At 41.2% G+C, this 18346-nt stretch overlaps 1 protein-coding gene across 1 annotated transcript; it reads right to left on the bottom strand.

The window, feature by feature from the left end:
- Window positions 1-1115: 1115 nt before the first annotated feature.
- On the bottom strand, window positions 1116-13140 carry gldc (glycine dehydrogenase (decarboxylating)). Its single transcript, XM_083903630.1, has 25 exons — window positions 12841-13140; window positions 12682-12760; window positions 11447-11582; window positions 11197-11361; window positions 10816-10893; window positions 10590-10737; window positions 10308-10504; window positions 10136-10232; window positions 9949-10054; window positions 9521-9660; window positions 9091-9171; window positions 8826-8923; window positions 8487-8571; window positions 8359-8400; window positions 7948-8090; window positions 7716-7791; window positions 6796-6921; window positions 4132-4281; window positions 3768-3880; window positions 3471-3612; window positions 2536-2647; window positions 2371-2466; window positions 2043-2215; window positions 1819-1899; window positions 1116-1660 (listed from the first exon to the last, which is right to left on the bottom strand). The coding sequence occupies exons 1-25, from the start codon at window positions 13132-13134 to the stop codon at window positions 1520-1522; spliced, it is 3099 nt and encodes a 1032-aa protein (XP_083759756.1). The 5' UTR covers window positions 13135-13140; the 3' UTR covers window positions 1116-1519.
- Window positions 13141-18346: the final 5206 nt, after the last annotated feature.

Here is an 18346-nt window from a genome sequence, read left to right as displayed (position 1 = left end):
CTCCTGTTATATCTGAGCAGGAAGTTCAAGAAATATCTCAATATTATAACGATATATGGACACGTATATTTCAAGCCTCTGAAGTCTTGTCTGATCCCCAGATTTTGTAGATATTACACATGTTGTGATAAAAATCAATATGCAGATTACTACGGTTTCTGAAGTGTGGTTTTCCTGTTCGTTGGCACAAAGCAGTTTTCACTTTATCGTACAGCGAATTGAAGCAGTTCAGTCCTATAACAATGAAACGATATATAAAGGATAGGGTTATGGGTTAGAGCCTAGAGGTTATATAAAGGTACCATACAGGTACACTCAGTGCTGAGGCCGAGATCTGAGGCCGAGCTGCAGAACCTGTCTGTCAGACATCAGCACCTGGACCAGCTGAGCCTGGATATGATGGACTGGAAAGAGAAAGGACAACGATGAGAGCTGAGGTCAAAAGAGAGGATTTACACAGAAATCTGAGAGGTGAAGACACACAGGGATGGAAAAGATCATTAAAGATAAGTGAGGAAATTAGGTGAAGTTAGACTGAATGATAAAATCTAACATCACTGATATCTTTTGCTCTAATAGTCCCTGAGAAATCATGCACTGATTTGTCTTTAACGCTGAAGCGACTCTAAAACCACTGACACTAAAGGGCAATATCTTTAATTACTAGAAAAATAACTTTGCTTCTCAATTAAATATTATTATGTAACAAACGAAGGCAAACGTCTGCTTTGGTATTTGCAGCAACAACGTTGAACACGTCCTATAAGAACATGAGAGTATTTACTGCATTTACTAACCTGAACCACATGGACACATTCAACATTCAAAGTGGTCAATGAAAAATATGAAATGTCCACTTACATGCCACGCCCCTTATATTGGTTACACTGAGCTGGTCCAGCAGGAGTCTGGGAGGAAAACACCACCGTTAGCCACAAGGAGGCGCTGACATTCTATCTGTCTCAGTGATGGGTGTTCTGGGGGGTGTGTGTGTGTGTGTGTGTGTGTGTGTTATACCCTTTGGTGGATAAAATAATCCCAGTGAACTGCATGTTATTGTTTATACCTTATAGATGTAGATGTATGTGACATACACGGCCACACACACACACACAGACTTTAAGACAAATGTTTAATAGCCTTTTTTTCTGCAGACAAATATTTAACATAAAAAAGAATTTCTTTAAAAACAAACGTTGAGACTTTTTTTCTTTTGTTGTCAACAAAACAAATATTGAAACATTTTCATAAAGATTTGTATCAACAAAAACTAAGTGGTGACAAAGTGAAGGCAGTGTTTTTTTGTTTTTCATCAACTCATGTTTCAGGTGCGTTACACAACAGCGCCACCATTGGTCCGATACAGTTATAGCAAAGGTCATGACCCTGACAGTCATCAGATTAAAGCAGATTCAGCCTCACACAGTTTGTTGTTATTTCAACACACATCGGATAACCTTCTCACAAGCCCCGCCCCGTCTGACACGCCCCGCCCCTTTCTTGTTTACACACTGGATTTTTAGGACAACACCCTCGTCTCCTCGTACGGAGACTCGTACGCCTCCATGGGCGGACACGTGCACACCAGGTTCTGGTCGCCGTAGATGTCGTCAATCCTTGAGATGCTGGGCCAGAACTTAGTCTCAGGTCTGATGAAGGGCTGTGAAGAAAGAAAGAGACAAACAAAGCAGGGACATCATGTCCTCACCTTCATCTGTTTTCTCCTCAGAGACAAAAACATGAATCACATGAATCAGTGCTGCTCTCTGTCACCACCAGAGGGCGACAGAGACAGAGAAACAAGGTCGAAACACTCACCAGAGGAAAAGAAGCAAACTCTCTGGAGTACGGTCTGTCCCAGTTTGACGAAGACACACAGGCCAGAGAGTGAGGCGCCATCTGCAACACACACACACACACACACACACCGTGAGACACACACAGACAGTGAGACACAGACACACACACACACACACAGACAGTGAGACACACACACACCGTGAGACAGACACACACACACACACACACACACACACACTGACCTTGAGTGCGTTGACTCGTGCGTCCATGCGTCCGTCTTCTATGTCAGTGATTTCCTGTCTGATAGCTAACAGAGCGTCACAGAAGCGGTCGAGCTCAGCTTTGTCCTCTGACTCTGTCGGCTCGATCATGATCGTCCCTGTGACCGGCCACGACATGGTGGGTGCATGGAAACCTGCGCACACACACACACACACACACACACACTATCAGTTTTAAGGTTTACAAAAATCATCATTAAAAAAAAAGTTATATATATATATATAATATACTTTCACACATATACATACACACATAAAAGAGTATTTGTGTATTTCTAAAAGTAATGACCATAGTCCTGCAGTCTCTTGGCGACGTCCACAGCCTCGATGTTCGCCGTCCTCTTGAACGGCCTCAGATCCACAATAAACTCATGAGCTACAAAACCTGAGCACAGCAAAGATCATGAAGACAGATCTGAACACATGACTTTAGGACGTGTTGGTGTTGTTCTACCTTGGGATCCTCGGTACAGGATCTTATAAGGACCCTCCAGTCTCTTGGCCATGTAGTTGGCGTTGAGTATGGCCACCTCAGTGGCGTGACGCAGTCCTTTAGATCCCATCATCTAAACAACACAAATACATGTTGTGTTCATCCTCTCACTCATCACTGTCACTGGGATGACATCATCCTAACAAACATGGACGTCCACATGAAACAAGCTGTCTGTGTCTGTCTGTCTGTCTGTGTCTCTCTGTCAGTCTGTCTGTGTCTGTGTCTCTGTCTGTCTGTCTGTGTCTCTCTGTGTCTGTCTGTGTCTGTCTGTCTGTGTCTCTCTGTGTCTGTCTGTGTCTCTCTGTATTTCTGTCTGTCTGTGTCTGTCTGTCTGTGTCTCTCTGTCTGTCTGTGTCTCTCTGTGTCTGTCTGTGTCTCTCTGTGTCTCTCTGTGTCTGTCTGTGTCTCTCTGTCTTTCTGTCTTTCTGTCTGTCTGTCTGTCTGTCTGTCTGTCTGTCTCTCTCTGTGTCTATCTGACTTTCTGTGTCTGTCTGTGTCTCTCTGTCTGTCTGTGTCTTTGTGTCTGTCGGTCTTTCTGTGTTTGTCTGTGTCTGTCTGTGTCTGTCTGTGTCTCTGTCTGTGTCTCTCTGTCTGTCTGTGTCTCTCTGTCTGTCTCTCTCTCTGTCTGTGTCTCTCTAGTCTCTCCCACAGCTCAAATATTACAGCTCTAACAGTCACATGACGAGCCTGAACCAATCACAGAGAGCGTCAGGTCAAGGGTCATGATGTCACAAAAAAAGTTAGGCACAGTTCAGTTATTATTATTATAATAATAATAATAATAATAATAATAATAATAATGATTCAGTAATCAATACTCAGAAAATCCACCGGGGGGCGATAGACATTCTGCACTGGAACGTTTTAATCATTGTATAGTGATGAACTTTGACCTTGATGTAAGCCCAGGAGATGGGCAGGATGGCGCTGGACCCCCAGGGGGCAGCACTGATGGTTCCCAGTGAGCTGCTGGAGTTCACTGACGTCATGGCAACCACTGGGTGACTCGGCAGGAAGGGAGCAAGGTGAGACTTCCTGAAGAGAGTTAGGGTTAAAGGTCATGTGTCTGCTGTGTGTGTGTGTGTGTGTGTGTGTGTGTGTGTGTGTGTGTGTGTGTGTGTGTGTGTGTGTGTGTGTGTGTGTGTGTGTGTGTGTGTCTGTGTGTGTGTGTGTGTGTGTGTGTGACCTACACTCCGATGGGGCCCATGCCTGGTCCTCCTCCTCCATGAGGGATACAGAAGGTTTTGTGCAGGTTCAGATGAGACACATCAGAACCATAATCTCCAGGACGACACAATCCCACCTGAGGAGAAACGGAGGAAATTATTCTAAAATAATCTCAGTAAATTTTTCATTTATGTAAAAACAATTCACATTTTAACACCAAACATTATTTTTATTTGTCTTCTGTTTTACAGAGACAGATGGACAGACACAGACACGGACAGACAGATGGACAGACACAGACACCTCATATACGATAAGAGGCGAGTTGACGTGAACATGTGATCAATAATTAAATATGAGTGATAAAGACATGATGAGTCATGTGACCTGGGCGTTCATGTTGGCTCCGTCCAGATAAACCTGTCCTCCGTTCTCGTGGATCAGGTCACACACGTCTCTGATTTGTTCTTCAAACACACCGAAGGTGGACGGATACGTGATCATCATGGCCGCCAGGCTCGCCTTGTGTTTGTCCACCTGTGACACACAAACCACCAATATGACTTCATATATGTATGTATATATATATATATATATATATATATATATATATATATATATACATATACATATACATATACATATATGCACACATATGTAGGTATTTATGATTCACATTCACAAAGTTAGGCTTCAAAATGTAGCCGTTAAAATGCTGACTTTGTTCAACTTTGTCTCAGGTTTGAGTTTCTTTTCTTTCTGAAACAGAAAACCCAGAGGAAAAACTCCAGCCTGTTTCAGGAACAGGAAGGAACTTTAACTCTGTGATGGTTACCATGGTAACGGTAATAACATTTATTTTATTTTTTTATTTTATTTATTTATTTAAATTAGGACAATGCATATTCATCGACATGTCAGCATAGAGCAACAATGTAAATATGCCAGAGTTAGCACAATAGCTAGTTTTCATCCGTTGTCCTAAGGCAGGTCAGTACATTAGACATTTAACAGGACATGGTACAAAAGAATACATAAATCACAAGACATTACTAAAAAAAAAAAAATAAGAAAAAATAAAAGTGGATAATCTAACTGTGAGTGCATGTCTGGTTAGTTTTCAACCATTGTTTCAGTGATTGTTTAAATGTTGAATAGGTGTCACAGTTTCTGACATGGTCTGGTAGCTTATTCCATGTCTGTGTGCCCCTGATGGACCCCACCATTTGGTCAAATTTCGTCCTGCGCCTTTGTACGTTGCAGTCCCCTCTGGTCACTGCTCTGGTGTTTACTCGACTGCTATTTTTTTTACTTATAAAATCCATCAAGGGAGGGGGAGCAAGTTTATTTAAAACTCTAAAGATGAGTCAAGCATCCATGAATATCTGATAATTACCAAAATCCAGAATGTTATACCTACTTAAGATGTTACAATAATGATACTGTAGAGGCTTTTTGTCCAGAATTTTAAGTGTTCTCTTGATGAGAGACTTTAATGGCTTCAGGATATTCTCTGAGGTATGAGACCACGTTGTATAACAGTAGTTTATGTGGCTGAATATCGTAGCATGCATATAGACCTTTGCCGACTCTGTAGTTAGAAACGGTCTAATAGGTTTAAAGTTGGACAGATTAAACTTAATTATATGCTCAATTTTCTTAACATGCTGCTTGAAATTCAAGTTGGAGTCAAAGACTACACCAAGATATTTAAATTGTTCTACCACATCTAATCTCTCACCATTGACTAGCACAGATGGTTGTTCACCATCTGCTGGCTGCCGGGAGAAAAACATACAGACGGTTTTTTTAGCGTTGAGGTGCAGACAAGAGTCTTGGAGCCAGTGGGACACAGGCACCATGGCACCAGAGAGAACTGCAGCGGCTTCACACTTTGTTTTTGCATGAACATACATAACGGTGTCATCAGCATATAACTGTACCTTTACAGCGCTACACACATCAGGTAGATTATTGACATATAGACTGAATAAAATTGGTCCCAGTACTGAGCCTTGTGGGACACCAGTAGGGTGTAGGGTAGATTGGAAATGATCTATTTGTACTGCTTGTTTTCTGCCCGACAGATATGATTTTATCCAGCAGAGGACACTGTTAGAGAAATTAAAATTGGTTAATTTAGCGATTATAACCTTATGATTAATTGTGTCAAATGCTCGCTTCAGGTCAAGGAACACAGCACCAACAAAACCACCCTGGTCAAGCAGATGTTTTACATTTTCTAGAAAATAACAAGTGGCTGTCTCTGTGGAGTGATGCTTCCTAAACCCAAACTGCATTGGATGGAGCGAGGTCTGACTATTACTTAGGTATTCAGTTAGTTGCGCAGCAACCCATTTTTCTGCAATTTTTGAAATAATGTGTAAAATACTAATTGGACGATAGTTCTCTGGTTTTGTTTTTTCACCACTCTTGTATATTGGGGTAACTCTGGCAATCTTCCAAGATGATGGCACTATTCCCTGTCTAATAGATTGATTTATCATGTGTGTAATTGGTTTTACAAGTGCCACTTTGTGAAGCTTCACAAGGTGATTTGTCAGACCAAATGTGTCCCTTGCTTTTGAGTTTTTTAGAGTTGTTATTATTTTAGTGACCTCAGGGACAGATATTTCTTGTAGACTAAATATCGGTTTACTGGCATCTATACACTTACATGGGATATCAGGACATTTAAGATGCCTTGTCAATTCTTCAATTGAGCTAATGAAAAATGTATTAAATATATTGACAATTTTGCCCAAGTCATCGGTCAGTGTACCATTTACTTGGAGCTGCAGATTCCTGAGATGATCATCATTGTTACGCACCAAGAGTTTATTTAGATCTTCCCATATTATTTTTCCATTTCCATTTGCCCCTTTAATAATATCAATATAAAAAAGAGCTTTTGCTGTACGCATAAGTTTTATCACTTTGTTTCGAAGTGATGTAAAGATTTGTCGATCACTTGCAATTCCTGTTTTCAATGATTTCTTAAGGGCTCTGTCCTGGTAATGATTACAAAGCTCCGCCCTCTGATGACCTCACCAGCGCCTTGAGATGAACCAGGTCGATGTTTCCGTCTTTGTCCACTTCCACAACCTGAACCTTCATTCCGGCCATCTGAGCACTCGCAGGGTTTGTGCCGTGAGCCGATTTAGGGATTAGACAAACCTGAAATCAACAAAACAACAAAGAAAACAAACCTGAAATCAACAAAACAACAAAGAAAACAGACTTGAAATCAATAAAACAACAAAGAAAACAACAAAACAACATGAGAACAAGTTCATGATTTAACAAATCAAACAAAGTAAACATTAGAGCTTCACGTTGTTTCCCCATAGTCTGATTCAGTGTGTATTGTGTGTGTAGTGTGTGTGTAGTGTGTGTATTAGTGTGTATTGTGTAGTGTGTGTGTTGTGTGGGTGTTTTTTCAGTTTGAACTCAACAATTTGTGACAAACTGATGAGTCGTGGAGGTTTTAATGGTGAAAAAGTGCAGAGTCATCCTCATTAATGTGCGACTTATCTCACCGTGTTCATGGTCACAGGTCACACTGAACTGTTGCATGATGGGAACAATAAAGTTCACAGTCAAGGACTTGTGATAAGACACAATACACCTTTAATCTCTGGGACTTTAAATTAGAATCAGTGATTAAAAAATAATGAATGACATTAAATGATCTTCTTTTATCTTATATAAGCTCCAGAGTTTATTTTATCACCATTTAATATTTAAAGGTTGGTTAATATTTAAACGTCTTTATTTATTTATGATGATGGACGAGGACTCTGCACCAGAGTCAGATATGAGCTGCTTTTCAATCACCTGACATTCATTCAGTCATTTAACAAAATAATCATCAAATTCATCAATAAAGAGAAGAGTTGTTAGTTGCAGTACCACCTTTGACCACACGTTGATGTTCTTTTTATTGTAAACATGTCAAAATGTTCACTTACACTTCTTTGTCTTTGTCCTGTAGAGTTCAGATAAGCTTTAATGGCAGCGAGGCCGGCGTACTCTCCCTGAGCCCCGCTGTAACACACACACAACACAGTTACACACACACAACACAGTTACACACACACAACACAGTTACACACTGTAATGTAGAGTTCAGATAAGCTTTAATGGCAGCGAGGCCGGCGTATTCTCCCTGAGCCCCGCTGTAACACACTCACACACACACACCTGTTGGGTTGGAAGGAGATCTTGTCGTATCCGGTCAATTCACACAAATCTTTCTCCAGTTGTTTGAACAGAGTTTGAAAACCTTCAGCTTGATCCAGAGGAACAAACGGGTGAACGTTAGAGAACTCCCTCCATGTGATGGGCTGAGGACAGACAGAGGACAGACAGAGGACAGACAGAGGACAGACAGAGGACAGACAGAGGACAGACAGAGAGGACAGACAGGACAGACAGAGAGGACAGACAGAGAACAGACAGAGAGGACAGAGATTCAGACGAGCTGTTCAGCTTCATGGTGTGTGTGTGTGTGTGTGTGTGTGTGGGTGTGTGTGTGTGTGTGTGTGTGTGTGTGTGTGTGTGTGAATGAATGAATGAATGAATGAATGAATGAATGAATGAACAGTGACTCACCATGAGTTCAGACGAGCTGTTCAGCTTCATGGTGCACGAGCCCTGAACAACACAATCATCAGTGAGCTGCAGCTCTTTGAACATGAACATGTGTGAATGTATGAATGGATGAATGGATGAATGCTCACCAGTGGGATCATGCTGTGAACCAGTGAGATGTCTTTGTTCTCCAGACGCTTCATGTATCGGACGATGTTTGTCTCGGAGTGAAAACTGGAAACAAAAGTTCACTTTGTTACAACAGTAAACACATGGACATCATGGATTCATCATCAATGAATGAATGAATGACATCAAGGTCAGATTATTCTGTGGTTCATGTTGTACAGATTTTGGATAACGAGTAAACTAATTTAATTTATATGATGAACACATGACACGGCAGCCATCTTTAACTGAAGGTGTGTGTGTGTGTAGTGGTGAGTGAGACAGGTGTATACAGTACAAATACAACAATATAAACTAACCTGTTAAAAATCTGGTGTGTCAGATACTTGCTTGTCCTTTTGAAAGGACTTCCCATGATGCCTTTCACCCGTTCACCCATCTTCTCAGCCATCAGCTCCTGGACATGAAACATTATAAGAACAATGTTTCACACGTAATAACAATGTTTCACACGTAATAACAATGTTTCATACATAATAACAATGTGTTTGTGTTTTATTAAAAGTTCCTGGCTTCATCTTTAAAGTAAATGTCACCATCTGTAATCAATGATCAATAACTCACAGCTGATGATTCACAGCCCAAGACCCACAGAAGATCGTCCAAGTCTTTCTCTGTCACCGTCTCATCCAGAGAGACACCGAGCTGTGGACACACACACACACACACACACACACACACACACACGTTGTGACGGTTTCCTTGTGAGTATTTGTGGGTTAGGGTTTCTTTTTTTTCTGGGGGTGCCAGTCAGGTTTCTCTCCTGACACATAAGTAACATGCTGAGGTTAGACAGTCCTCGTGCAGGTACAAGTACAGACAGACAGGTATAGACACAGACAGACACAGACAGACAGACAGGTACAGACACAGACAGACAGGTATAGACACAGAGAGACAGACAGACAGGTACAGACACAGACAGACAGGTATAGACACAGACAGACAGACAGACACAGACACAGACAGGTACAGACACAGACAGGATCCTCACCTCTCCGTCTGAGAAGACTCTTAAGTTGATCTCTCTCTGCTCGGCTCGCTCTAAAATGTCTTTGGCTGCGACTCCACAGTTTATCTTTAATGTGTCAAAAAACATGTCACTGTGGAGACGGTGACCTGCTCTCTTCACACCTGTAACACAGAGGTCACAGAGGTCACAGTGAGAGGTCACAGAGGTCACAGAGGTCACAGTGAGAGGTCACAGAGGTCACAGAGGTCACAGTGAGAGGTCACAGATTTCACAGAGGTCACAGTCAGGTCACAGTCAGGTCACAGTCAGGTCAATGAGAGGTCACAGAGGTCACAGTCAGGTCAATGAGTGGTCACAGAGGTCACAGTGAGAGGTCACAGTCAGGTCAATAAGAGGTCACAGAGGTCACAGAGGTCAGATTCAGGTCAGGCATCAGAATACTGGATGACCTTCAGCGAGGATCAGCGCGGCGGCGTGCGTCCTCTCTGCGATGTGTCTGAGTCCCTGAGGACCGTGATACAGCGTGAACATGGCGGCCATGTTGGCGAGCAAAGCCTGCGGATAAACAGGAGGTTTTTGAATATAATCCTAATACATAAAGAGTGGCTGTGTGGAACAGAGTGGGCGTGGTCACACCTGTGCGGTGCAGATGTTACTGGTGGCTTTGTCTCTACGAATGTGCTGCTCTCTCGTCTGTAGTGCCAGTCGATAAACTTCTTTACCCGCGGCGTCCCTGAAACCACACACTGTTATTTTTTAACACATTTTTAACCCCCAGATGTCTTTGCTCCCGTCGTCTACGCCTCACCTGGTGACGCCAACCATTCTGCCAGGCATCATACGGACCAAGTGGTCCTTGACGGAGAAGAAGGCGGCGTGTGGACCTCCATAGCAGAGAGGAACGCCAAACCTCTGCGAGCTGCCCAGAGCGATGTCCACGCCAAACTCTCCAGGAGGACGCAGGACGCAGAGCGCCAGAAGATCTGTGGCGCAGCAGGCGAGCGCCTGGACGGACGGCGGTGGAGCCGTTACATGTCATTCTTTTCTTACTGTTTTTTCTTATGTTTACAAGAAGCCAGCGGCGTCTCACCCCTCCTTTGTGAGCTCGGTCCACCAGAGCAGTGAAGTCTTCTACTCGACCGTCTGTGTCCGGATACTGGAAGAGGACGCCACTCACGTTCTTACCACTGAAGTCCATCTGATGAGGCAGTTTGAGCTCTGTCTGCACGCCGATGTAACTGCAACACAGTGTGTGTCAGAGTGTGTGTGTCAGAGTGTGTGTGTGTCAAGAGTGTGTGTGTGTGTGTGTCACATACTTGGCTCTGGTCTGGACCACAGCGATGGTCTGAGGGTGACAGCGTGGGTCAATGTAAAAGGTCCGTCTTTTGTTCTGTCTGTGAAAGTAAGTAAATACTAAATTGAATATACTTTTCTTATTTAAAGTGACAGTTGAGGTTTTTTTTCTCCTTGTGCTCCTGGTTTGGTTCAGTACAGATGTTTTTGAGTTTACACCAGGAATAGAACCATAATAACCAGCTCTAACCATTCCATTCTCTGACAACCTTCACTTGTGGTACCAGAGTACAATGGTACGGTGAGGGCGGAGCTAGTCCAACTTCACCCACAGTCAGTACGACGTGGCCTGACCCAGGACTGTACCATACTGAACCAAAGTAAAACACATGTATGTCGGTGACCTGTGACACAGTTGCATGGCCTCGGCGGCCGCCGTTCCCTCATCCAGCAGCGAGGCGTTGGCGACGGGCAGACCTGTGATGTCACAGATCATGGTCTGGTAGTTGAGCAGCGACTCCAGACGACCTTGAGAAACCTCGGGTTGGTACGGCGTGTACTGAGTGACCCTGAGGAGCAGACGTCATGCAATCACTCTCACTAACTTACATCAGTTTAAATGAAAAACCAAACTTGATCAATCGGGTCACTTACCAGCCTGCATTCTCAAGCAGGTTACGCTGGATAGGGGGCGGTACTGAGCAGTTGTAATAGCCCATGCCAATGTATGACCTCCACACTTTGTTCTTTGATGCAATTTTCTGTAAAGTCTCGAGGATTTCGTTTTCACCTGGAAAATATTCAAAGACACAAAGTCAGGTGATCTAAACTTCCTGTGATGCGTGTTTTAAAGACATAAACAAGTTTATACGTAGATACGTAACATTTCCATCACAACATCCTTTGAGTTGTTTTCTAATAATATAAGAGTTATTTTCATTAGTAGAATGTAAAAAAAAGTTTAAATGTCATAAACAGTGAGGAACTAAGTGACGTCATGAACATGAACATGAACATGAACACACAGTCTGGGAATAAGTGAAGTGGACATTTCCAGTGTCCTTGAATGCAACACGTTCATGTAAAGACAGTCAGTCTAACGGAGACAGTAAAGTGGACATTTCCAGGGTGTGTGTGTGTGTGTGTGCGCACGTGTCTATTGTTGGACAGATAAAACCCTGCTGAAGCAGCAGAAAAGCAGCTCAGCCTGTGATTGGTCCTTCTGAGTGGCTGAGTCAGGAGGGGGCGGAGCTAAATTGCATCACAGGGGATGACATTCATTATGGAAAAACTTGAGAAGCAATTAATTTGTCTTTAAGTTATTTATTAACGATCAGATATGGAAGGTTTTATGATTTTATCAGTACATGTGTGTGTGTGACTGTGTGTGTGTGTGTGTGTGTGACTATGTGTGATGTTTAACATAAATAGTTTGTGATGTTTCATATAAACAGTTTGTGATGTTTAATATAAACAGTTTGTGATGTTTAATATAAACAGTTTGTGATGTTTCATATAAAGAGTTTGTGATGTTTATTATAAAGAGTTTGTGATGTACATTATGTCTCAGTTCAGTGCCCAGACTTAATGAGATAATAACGGACTCTATGTTTCACTAATCTCATCCTTTACTCTGGGTCACGTGCTGCTGGACTGAGGCGGAACCTCCTCAGCTGTGATGTCATGTGAACGGGAACCAGATTGAACTGGACTCTGAGAAACTTTACACAACAACAACTCCAAATATGATCAAAGGAAGAGCGCAGAGACGCGTGCACCACATGCGCGTGCACCCTCATGTGATCAAAGTGAAGTGAAGAAGAAGACACGTGTTCACAGGTTTGTATTTGATTAGTGATGATCAATAATGAGAGTAATCGATAACTTACAGACTGGATCGTCCAGCCTCATGCTCCTCTGCAGACGGATGGAGAGCGGGACCGTGTTTTCGATCAACTGGTCCATCGACTGAGGATTAAAACCATTTAAACCAGAATAAACGGAGGCTCAGACAAGTTTAATCCCGGGTCGTGATTTGGGATTCTCACCTTTAATCCCAGAACGTCCAACATCTCGGTCTTCTCCCGCTCACCTGGACCGATGTGTCTCTCTGCGAAATCATCGTGTCTGGGGAAAATCCTCTCGATCCTGCGGGAAGAACCGGCGGCAGCGGCGGGCGCACACGAGCTCAGCCCGCGGGTCCCGGGTCCGAGTCCGGATCTGAGTCCGACTGTGAGCCCGCGAGCAGCGGCGGGTGACGCAGGTCTGAGTGCGCAGAGCACGCGGCTCCTGCTCGGACCTTTGGCCCAGAACAAGCTCCAGGACCTGGAACAGTTCTGCATCTCTGAACCGTCACAGCGCAAAGTGAAAACAACTTCTGCAAACAGCACTTTATGCACGTGAAGCAGCCAATCAGAGCGCAGAGACGCCGTGACGTCATGACGAGCCTCACTCAACAGCTGCAACAACTTTATCATGCAACTTCTCCACAAACAGGAAACGGATCCAGAATCACTTTCACTTTTTTATGTTCATGAATGTGAACATAAAAAAACACGTTTGTGACACAATGCAACAAGTTTGAATATGACTTAAGTCAACAATAAATACACAATCTGTGCTAATGATGCTACTTTTCTGGGGTTAGGCTGCTAAGAAAGCAAAAAACAAACAAAAACAAATCAACAAATAATCTGAGTAAATTCATGAACACTGTGATGAAAAACAGGAAGAATGGCATCTGAAGAGTCAGCGTCGCTTCATCAGAAAAAACAAGAGACATGGTTATTTTCCAGAGAAAACACAACTTTTGAAATGTCCACTGACTCAGCACCACACCCACTAAAGTCAGGAACAAATGTCAGAGGGGGGAGGAGTCAAAGTATGTCACAATGAAATAAAGTCATCATTTAGCAATCAATAAAACAAATAAACATTCATAAAAGAAAACAAATGATTAAATCCAGAAGAAGAACAGCATTAACAGTGATGATCACTATACCAACACAAACCCTGACTTTGACTCATTCATTCATTCATTCATTCATTCATTCACTTAAAGCCTTAACTGTGCAACGATCCAACCTTTTACTCTCACATTCAGCCTGAGCTGGAATTAAAGAGCTTCACCACATATTCAGATTATGTTACTCAATCTGACGTCAAATAATCATCACATAACACAATAAACAACATTGAAGCATATATAATCAACATGTATTCAAATATACCATTGTGAAAATGGTTTCAACACTGAGGAAGAACTTTGTTAAACTCAAACCTGAGGCTTGATGATGTCAGCAAAGGTCAAAGAGCATCAGCGTCAAAGACTTTGAAGAATTTGTAAGGAAAGAAGACAACACACACTTGATGATGTTTCCCTCATGTTATTACTATCTTTGTCATCTGTGTTTCTGTGCATATAAAGGTTCACTAACACAACATTACTGACCTAACCTGACCCTAATCCTAATCCAGAGACGAGAAGAATAAAGTCACAAGATTTAGCCTCTTGTGTTCAGTGTTATTTGATCAAATCAAGCCTGAGGTTTTTCCTTGTGCTTGATTGATGAAAACATTGTCAGACATGTAAAATGTCAAGTGTTCACTACAAGTTTTCTTCCAAACTGGATGAAAAGATTGTGACTTTTGATGGGCTTCATATCGCCCTCAAAGAGCTTAAACGGCAGATTATGAGCCAGGAGCGCCTCAAGGCAACAAACTGCAACCTACAGATCAGAGATGCACAGACTGGAGAAGGTACATGAGCAAAGTGTCCATCATTACACACATATGTCACTTATTATAGACTAAAGTGTTGCTGATGAAGTTGTCACTTTGTAACATTTGTTTTGAACGTGTGCACATGGTTTTATCTGCACACGCTGAAGATCTGGAATTTCATCCGCCTTTGATCTTTGATCTCCATTCATTCTATGAAAACATATTAACAATTTTTTTATTTTTGATGTAAGATTTGTGGATGTATTCTTTTTAGTGTTTGTTTTTTATGTGAAATTATGACAGAAGGGTATCTCAGAAGGGATTCAAAATGGTGTTATCTACTCTATCATCTCACATATATTTTCTCTGCTTGTTTTTCTCATTCACAACTGTTCTTACCAACAAAAAATAACACTTAAGGCATTTGGCATTGTTTTAGCCCCTCCCCCTTTACATTAGAAATGCACCATTCATTCAAAAATCTGGCAGAAAAATGCTTCTAATCATTTCTGGCAGGCTGAGGTTTAATGCTGCCCTCTACAGGGAAAAAAAAACCCTAACCCTAACCCTCAAGTTTTTCAACACAGTTCAAAGTTCTTCAAGTCCTTCAACACAGTTCAAAGTTCTTCAAGTCCTTCAACACAGTTCAAAGTTCTTCAAGTCCTTCAACACAGTTCAAAGTTCTTCAAGTCCTTCAACACAGTTCAAAGTTCCTCAAGTCCTTCAACACACAGTTCAAAGTTCTTCAAGTCCTTCAACACAGTTCAAAGTTCTTCAAGTTCTCAACACAGTTCAAAGTTCCTCAAGTCCTTCAACACACAGTTCAAAGTTCTTCAAGTCCTTCAACACAGTTCAAAGTTCTTCAAGTTCTCAACACAGTTCAAAGTTCCTCAAGTCCTTCAACACAGTTCAAAGTTCTTCAAGTCCTTCAACACAGTTCAAAGTTCTTCAAGTTCTCAACACAGTTCAAAGTTCCTCAAGTCCTTCAACACACAGTTCAAAGTTCTTCGACACAGTTCAAAGTTCTTCAAGTCCTTCAACACAGTTCAAAGTTCTTCAAGTCCTTCAACACAGTTCAAAGTTCTTCAAGTTCTCAACATAGTTCAAAGTTCCTCAAGTCCTTCAACACAGTTTAAAGTTCTTCAACACAGTTCAAAGTTCTTCAACACAGTTCAAAGTTATTCAACATAGTTCAAAGTTCCTCAACACAGTTCAAAGTTCTTCAACACAGTTCAAAGTTCTTCAACACAGTTCAAAGTTCCTCAACATAGTTCAAAGTTCTTCAACACAGTTCAAAGTTCTTCAACACAGTTCAAAGTTCTTCAACACAGTTCAAAGTTCCTCAACATAGTTCAAAGTTCCTCAAGTTCCTTCAACACAGTTCAAAGTTCTTCAACACAGTTCAAAGTTCCTCAACATAGTTCAAAGTTCTTCAACACAGTTCAAAGTTCTTCAACACAGTTCAAAGTTCTTCAACACAGTTCAAAGTTCCTCAACATAGTTCCAATTTCCTCAAGTTCCTTCAACACAGTTCAAAGTTCTTCAACACAGTTCAAAGTTCTTCAACACAGTTCAAAGTTCTTCAACACAGTTCGAAGTTCTTCAACACAGTTCAAAGTTCCTCAACATAGTTCAAAGTTCTTCAACACAGTTCAAAGTTCTTCAACACAGTTCAAAGTTCCTCAACATAGTTCAAAGTTCCTCAAGTTCCTTCAACACAGTTCAAAGTTCTTCAACACAGTTCAAAGTTCCTCAACATAGTTCCAATTTCCTCAAGTTCCTTCAACACAGTTCAAAGTTCTTCAACACAGTTCAAAGTTCTTCAACACAGTTCGAAGTTCTTCAACACAGTTCAAAGTTCCTCAACATAGTTCAAAGTTCTTCAACACAGTTCAAAGTTCTTCAACACAGTTCAAAGTTCCTCAACATAGTTCAAAGTTCCTCAAGTTCCTTCAACACAGTTCAAAGTTCTTCAACACAGTTCAAAGTTCCTCAACATAGTTCAAAGTTCTTCAACACAGTTCAAAGTTCTTCAACACAGTTCAAAGTTCTTCAACACAGTTCAAAGTTCTTCAACACAGTTCAAAGTTCCTCAACATAGTTCCAATTTCCTCAAGTTCCTTCAACACAGTTCAAAGTTCTTCAACACAGTTCAAAGTTCTTCAACACAGTTCACAGTTCCTCAACATAGTTCACAGTTCCTCAAGTTCCTTCAACACAGTTCAAAGTTAAAACAGTTCAAAGTTCCTCAACACAGTTCAAAGTTGCTCAAGTTCTTCAACACAGTTCAAAATTCTTCAACATAGTTAAAAGTTCCACATGCTCTTCAACACGGTGAGACTGAGGAGATGAGAGGATGAGATTTTTCACTCCCACAGCTTGAGTTTCAATGGGTAAAATTGCAAAATGGTTTGCAGAATTAGCTGAAGACCAAAAAAACAGAAGAATAAAAGTACATGTTTTGTTTTAAATCCATGCCTTTGTTGAAGCTGCAACAACTTCACCATCATCTCAGCTTCATTGTTAAGATAATTCATTTGAATGTTTTGCAGAATTTACTGATGATGAAAAACAAATCTCTAAAAACTCATCTGTGATCGTCTGTCGCACGCCAACTTTTGAAGGAAAACCTGCTGGAGGGAAGTCGACTGTGTATGTGTACATTCATTCATTCTAATCATATTATAATATATATTTTTGCATATATATATTTAATTTCTGAATAGAAATTAAATATATATATGCAAAAATATAAAATATAGAAAATTTTTGAAGTATTGATCAATAATTATGACAAAGAAATCAGCTAAGAACTTGGTCTTGTTGTCGTTTCTTTGTTTGTCCAGCGTTTGTTTCCGTAGAGATCGTTGTGAAAATGCTGCGGTGGAAACTTCCAGAACTGTATGTAAAGCAAAAGTTATTTATATCTTCACAGTTTGTGATCAGATATCAAACTTAATGATTGCTGCTTTTCCTGATACTTGTTTTTGTTGTTTCTGTCTTAAATCATGGCTATTAGGAAATGGAAGTTTTAAACTGTATATATAAATGCAATGTAAAATACTATTTAACACTATAGTCTGCAGTAATACAGTATATTCTGCAGTATAGTCTGCAGTGATAGTCTGCAGTGATACAGTATAGTCTGCAGTGGTACAGTATAGTCTGCAGTATAGTCTGCAGTGATACAGTATAGTATAGTCTGCAGTGATACAGTCTGCAGTGATACAGTATAGTATAGTCTGCAGTGATATAGTATAGTCTGCAGTGATACAGTATAGTCTGCAGTGATACAGTCTGCAGTGATACAGTATAGTCTGCAGTGATACAGTATAGTATAGTCTGCAGTGGTATAGTATAGTCTGCAGTGATACAGTCTGCAGTGATACAGTATAGTCTGCAGTGATACAGTATAGTCTGCAGTGATACAGTCTGCAGTGATACAGTATAGTCTGCAGTGATACAGTATAGTATAGTCTGCAGTGGTATAGTATAGTCTGCAGTGATACAGTATAGTATAGTCTGCAGTGATACAGTATAGTCTGCAGTGATACAGTCTGCAGTGATACAGTATAGTCTGCAGTGATACAGTATAGTATAGTCTGCAGTGATACAGTATAGTATAGTCTGCAGTGGTATAGTATAGTCTGCAGTGATATAGTATAGTCTGCAGTGGTATAGTATAGTCTGCAGTGATACAGTATAGTATAGTCTGCAGTGATACAGTATAGTATAGTCTGCAGTGATACAGTATAGTATAGTCTGCAGTGATACAGTATAGTATAGTCTGCAGTGATATAGTATAGTCTGCAGTGATACAGTATAGTATAG

Source organism: Microchirus variegatus, assembly GCF_963457635.1.
Source record: "Microchirus variegatus genome assembly, chromosome: 17".
NCBI classification, from domain to species: domain Eukaryota; kingdom Metazoa; phylum Chordata; class Actinopteri; order Pleuronectiformes; family Soleidae; genus Microchirus; species Microchirus variegatus.
Note: the sequence above shows the minus strand (reverse complement) of the source record. Positions and strands in the feature narration are given on the sequence as shown.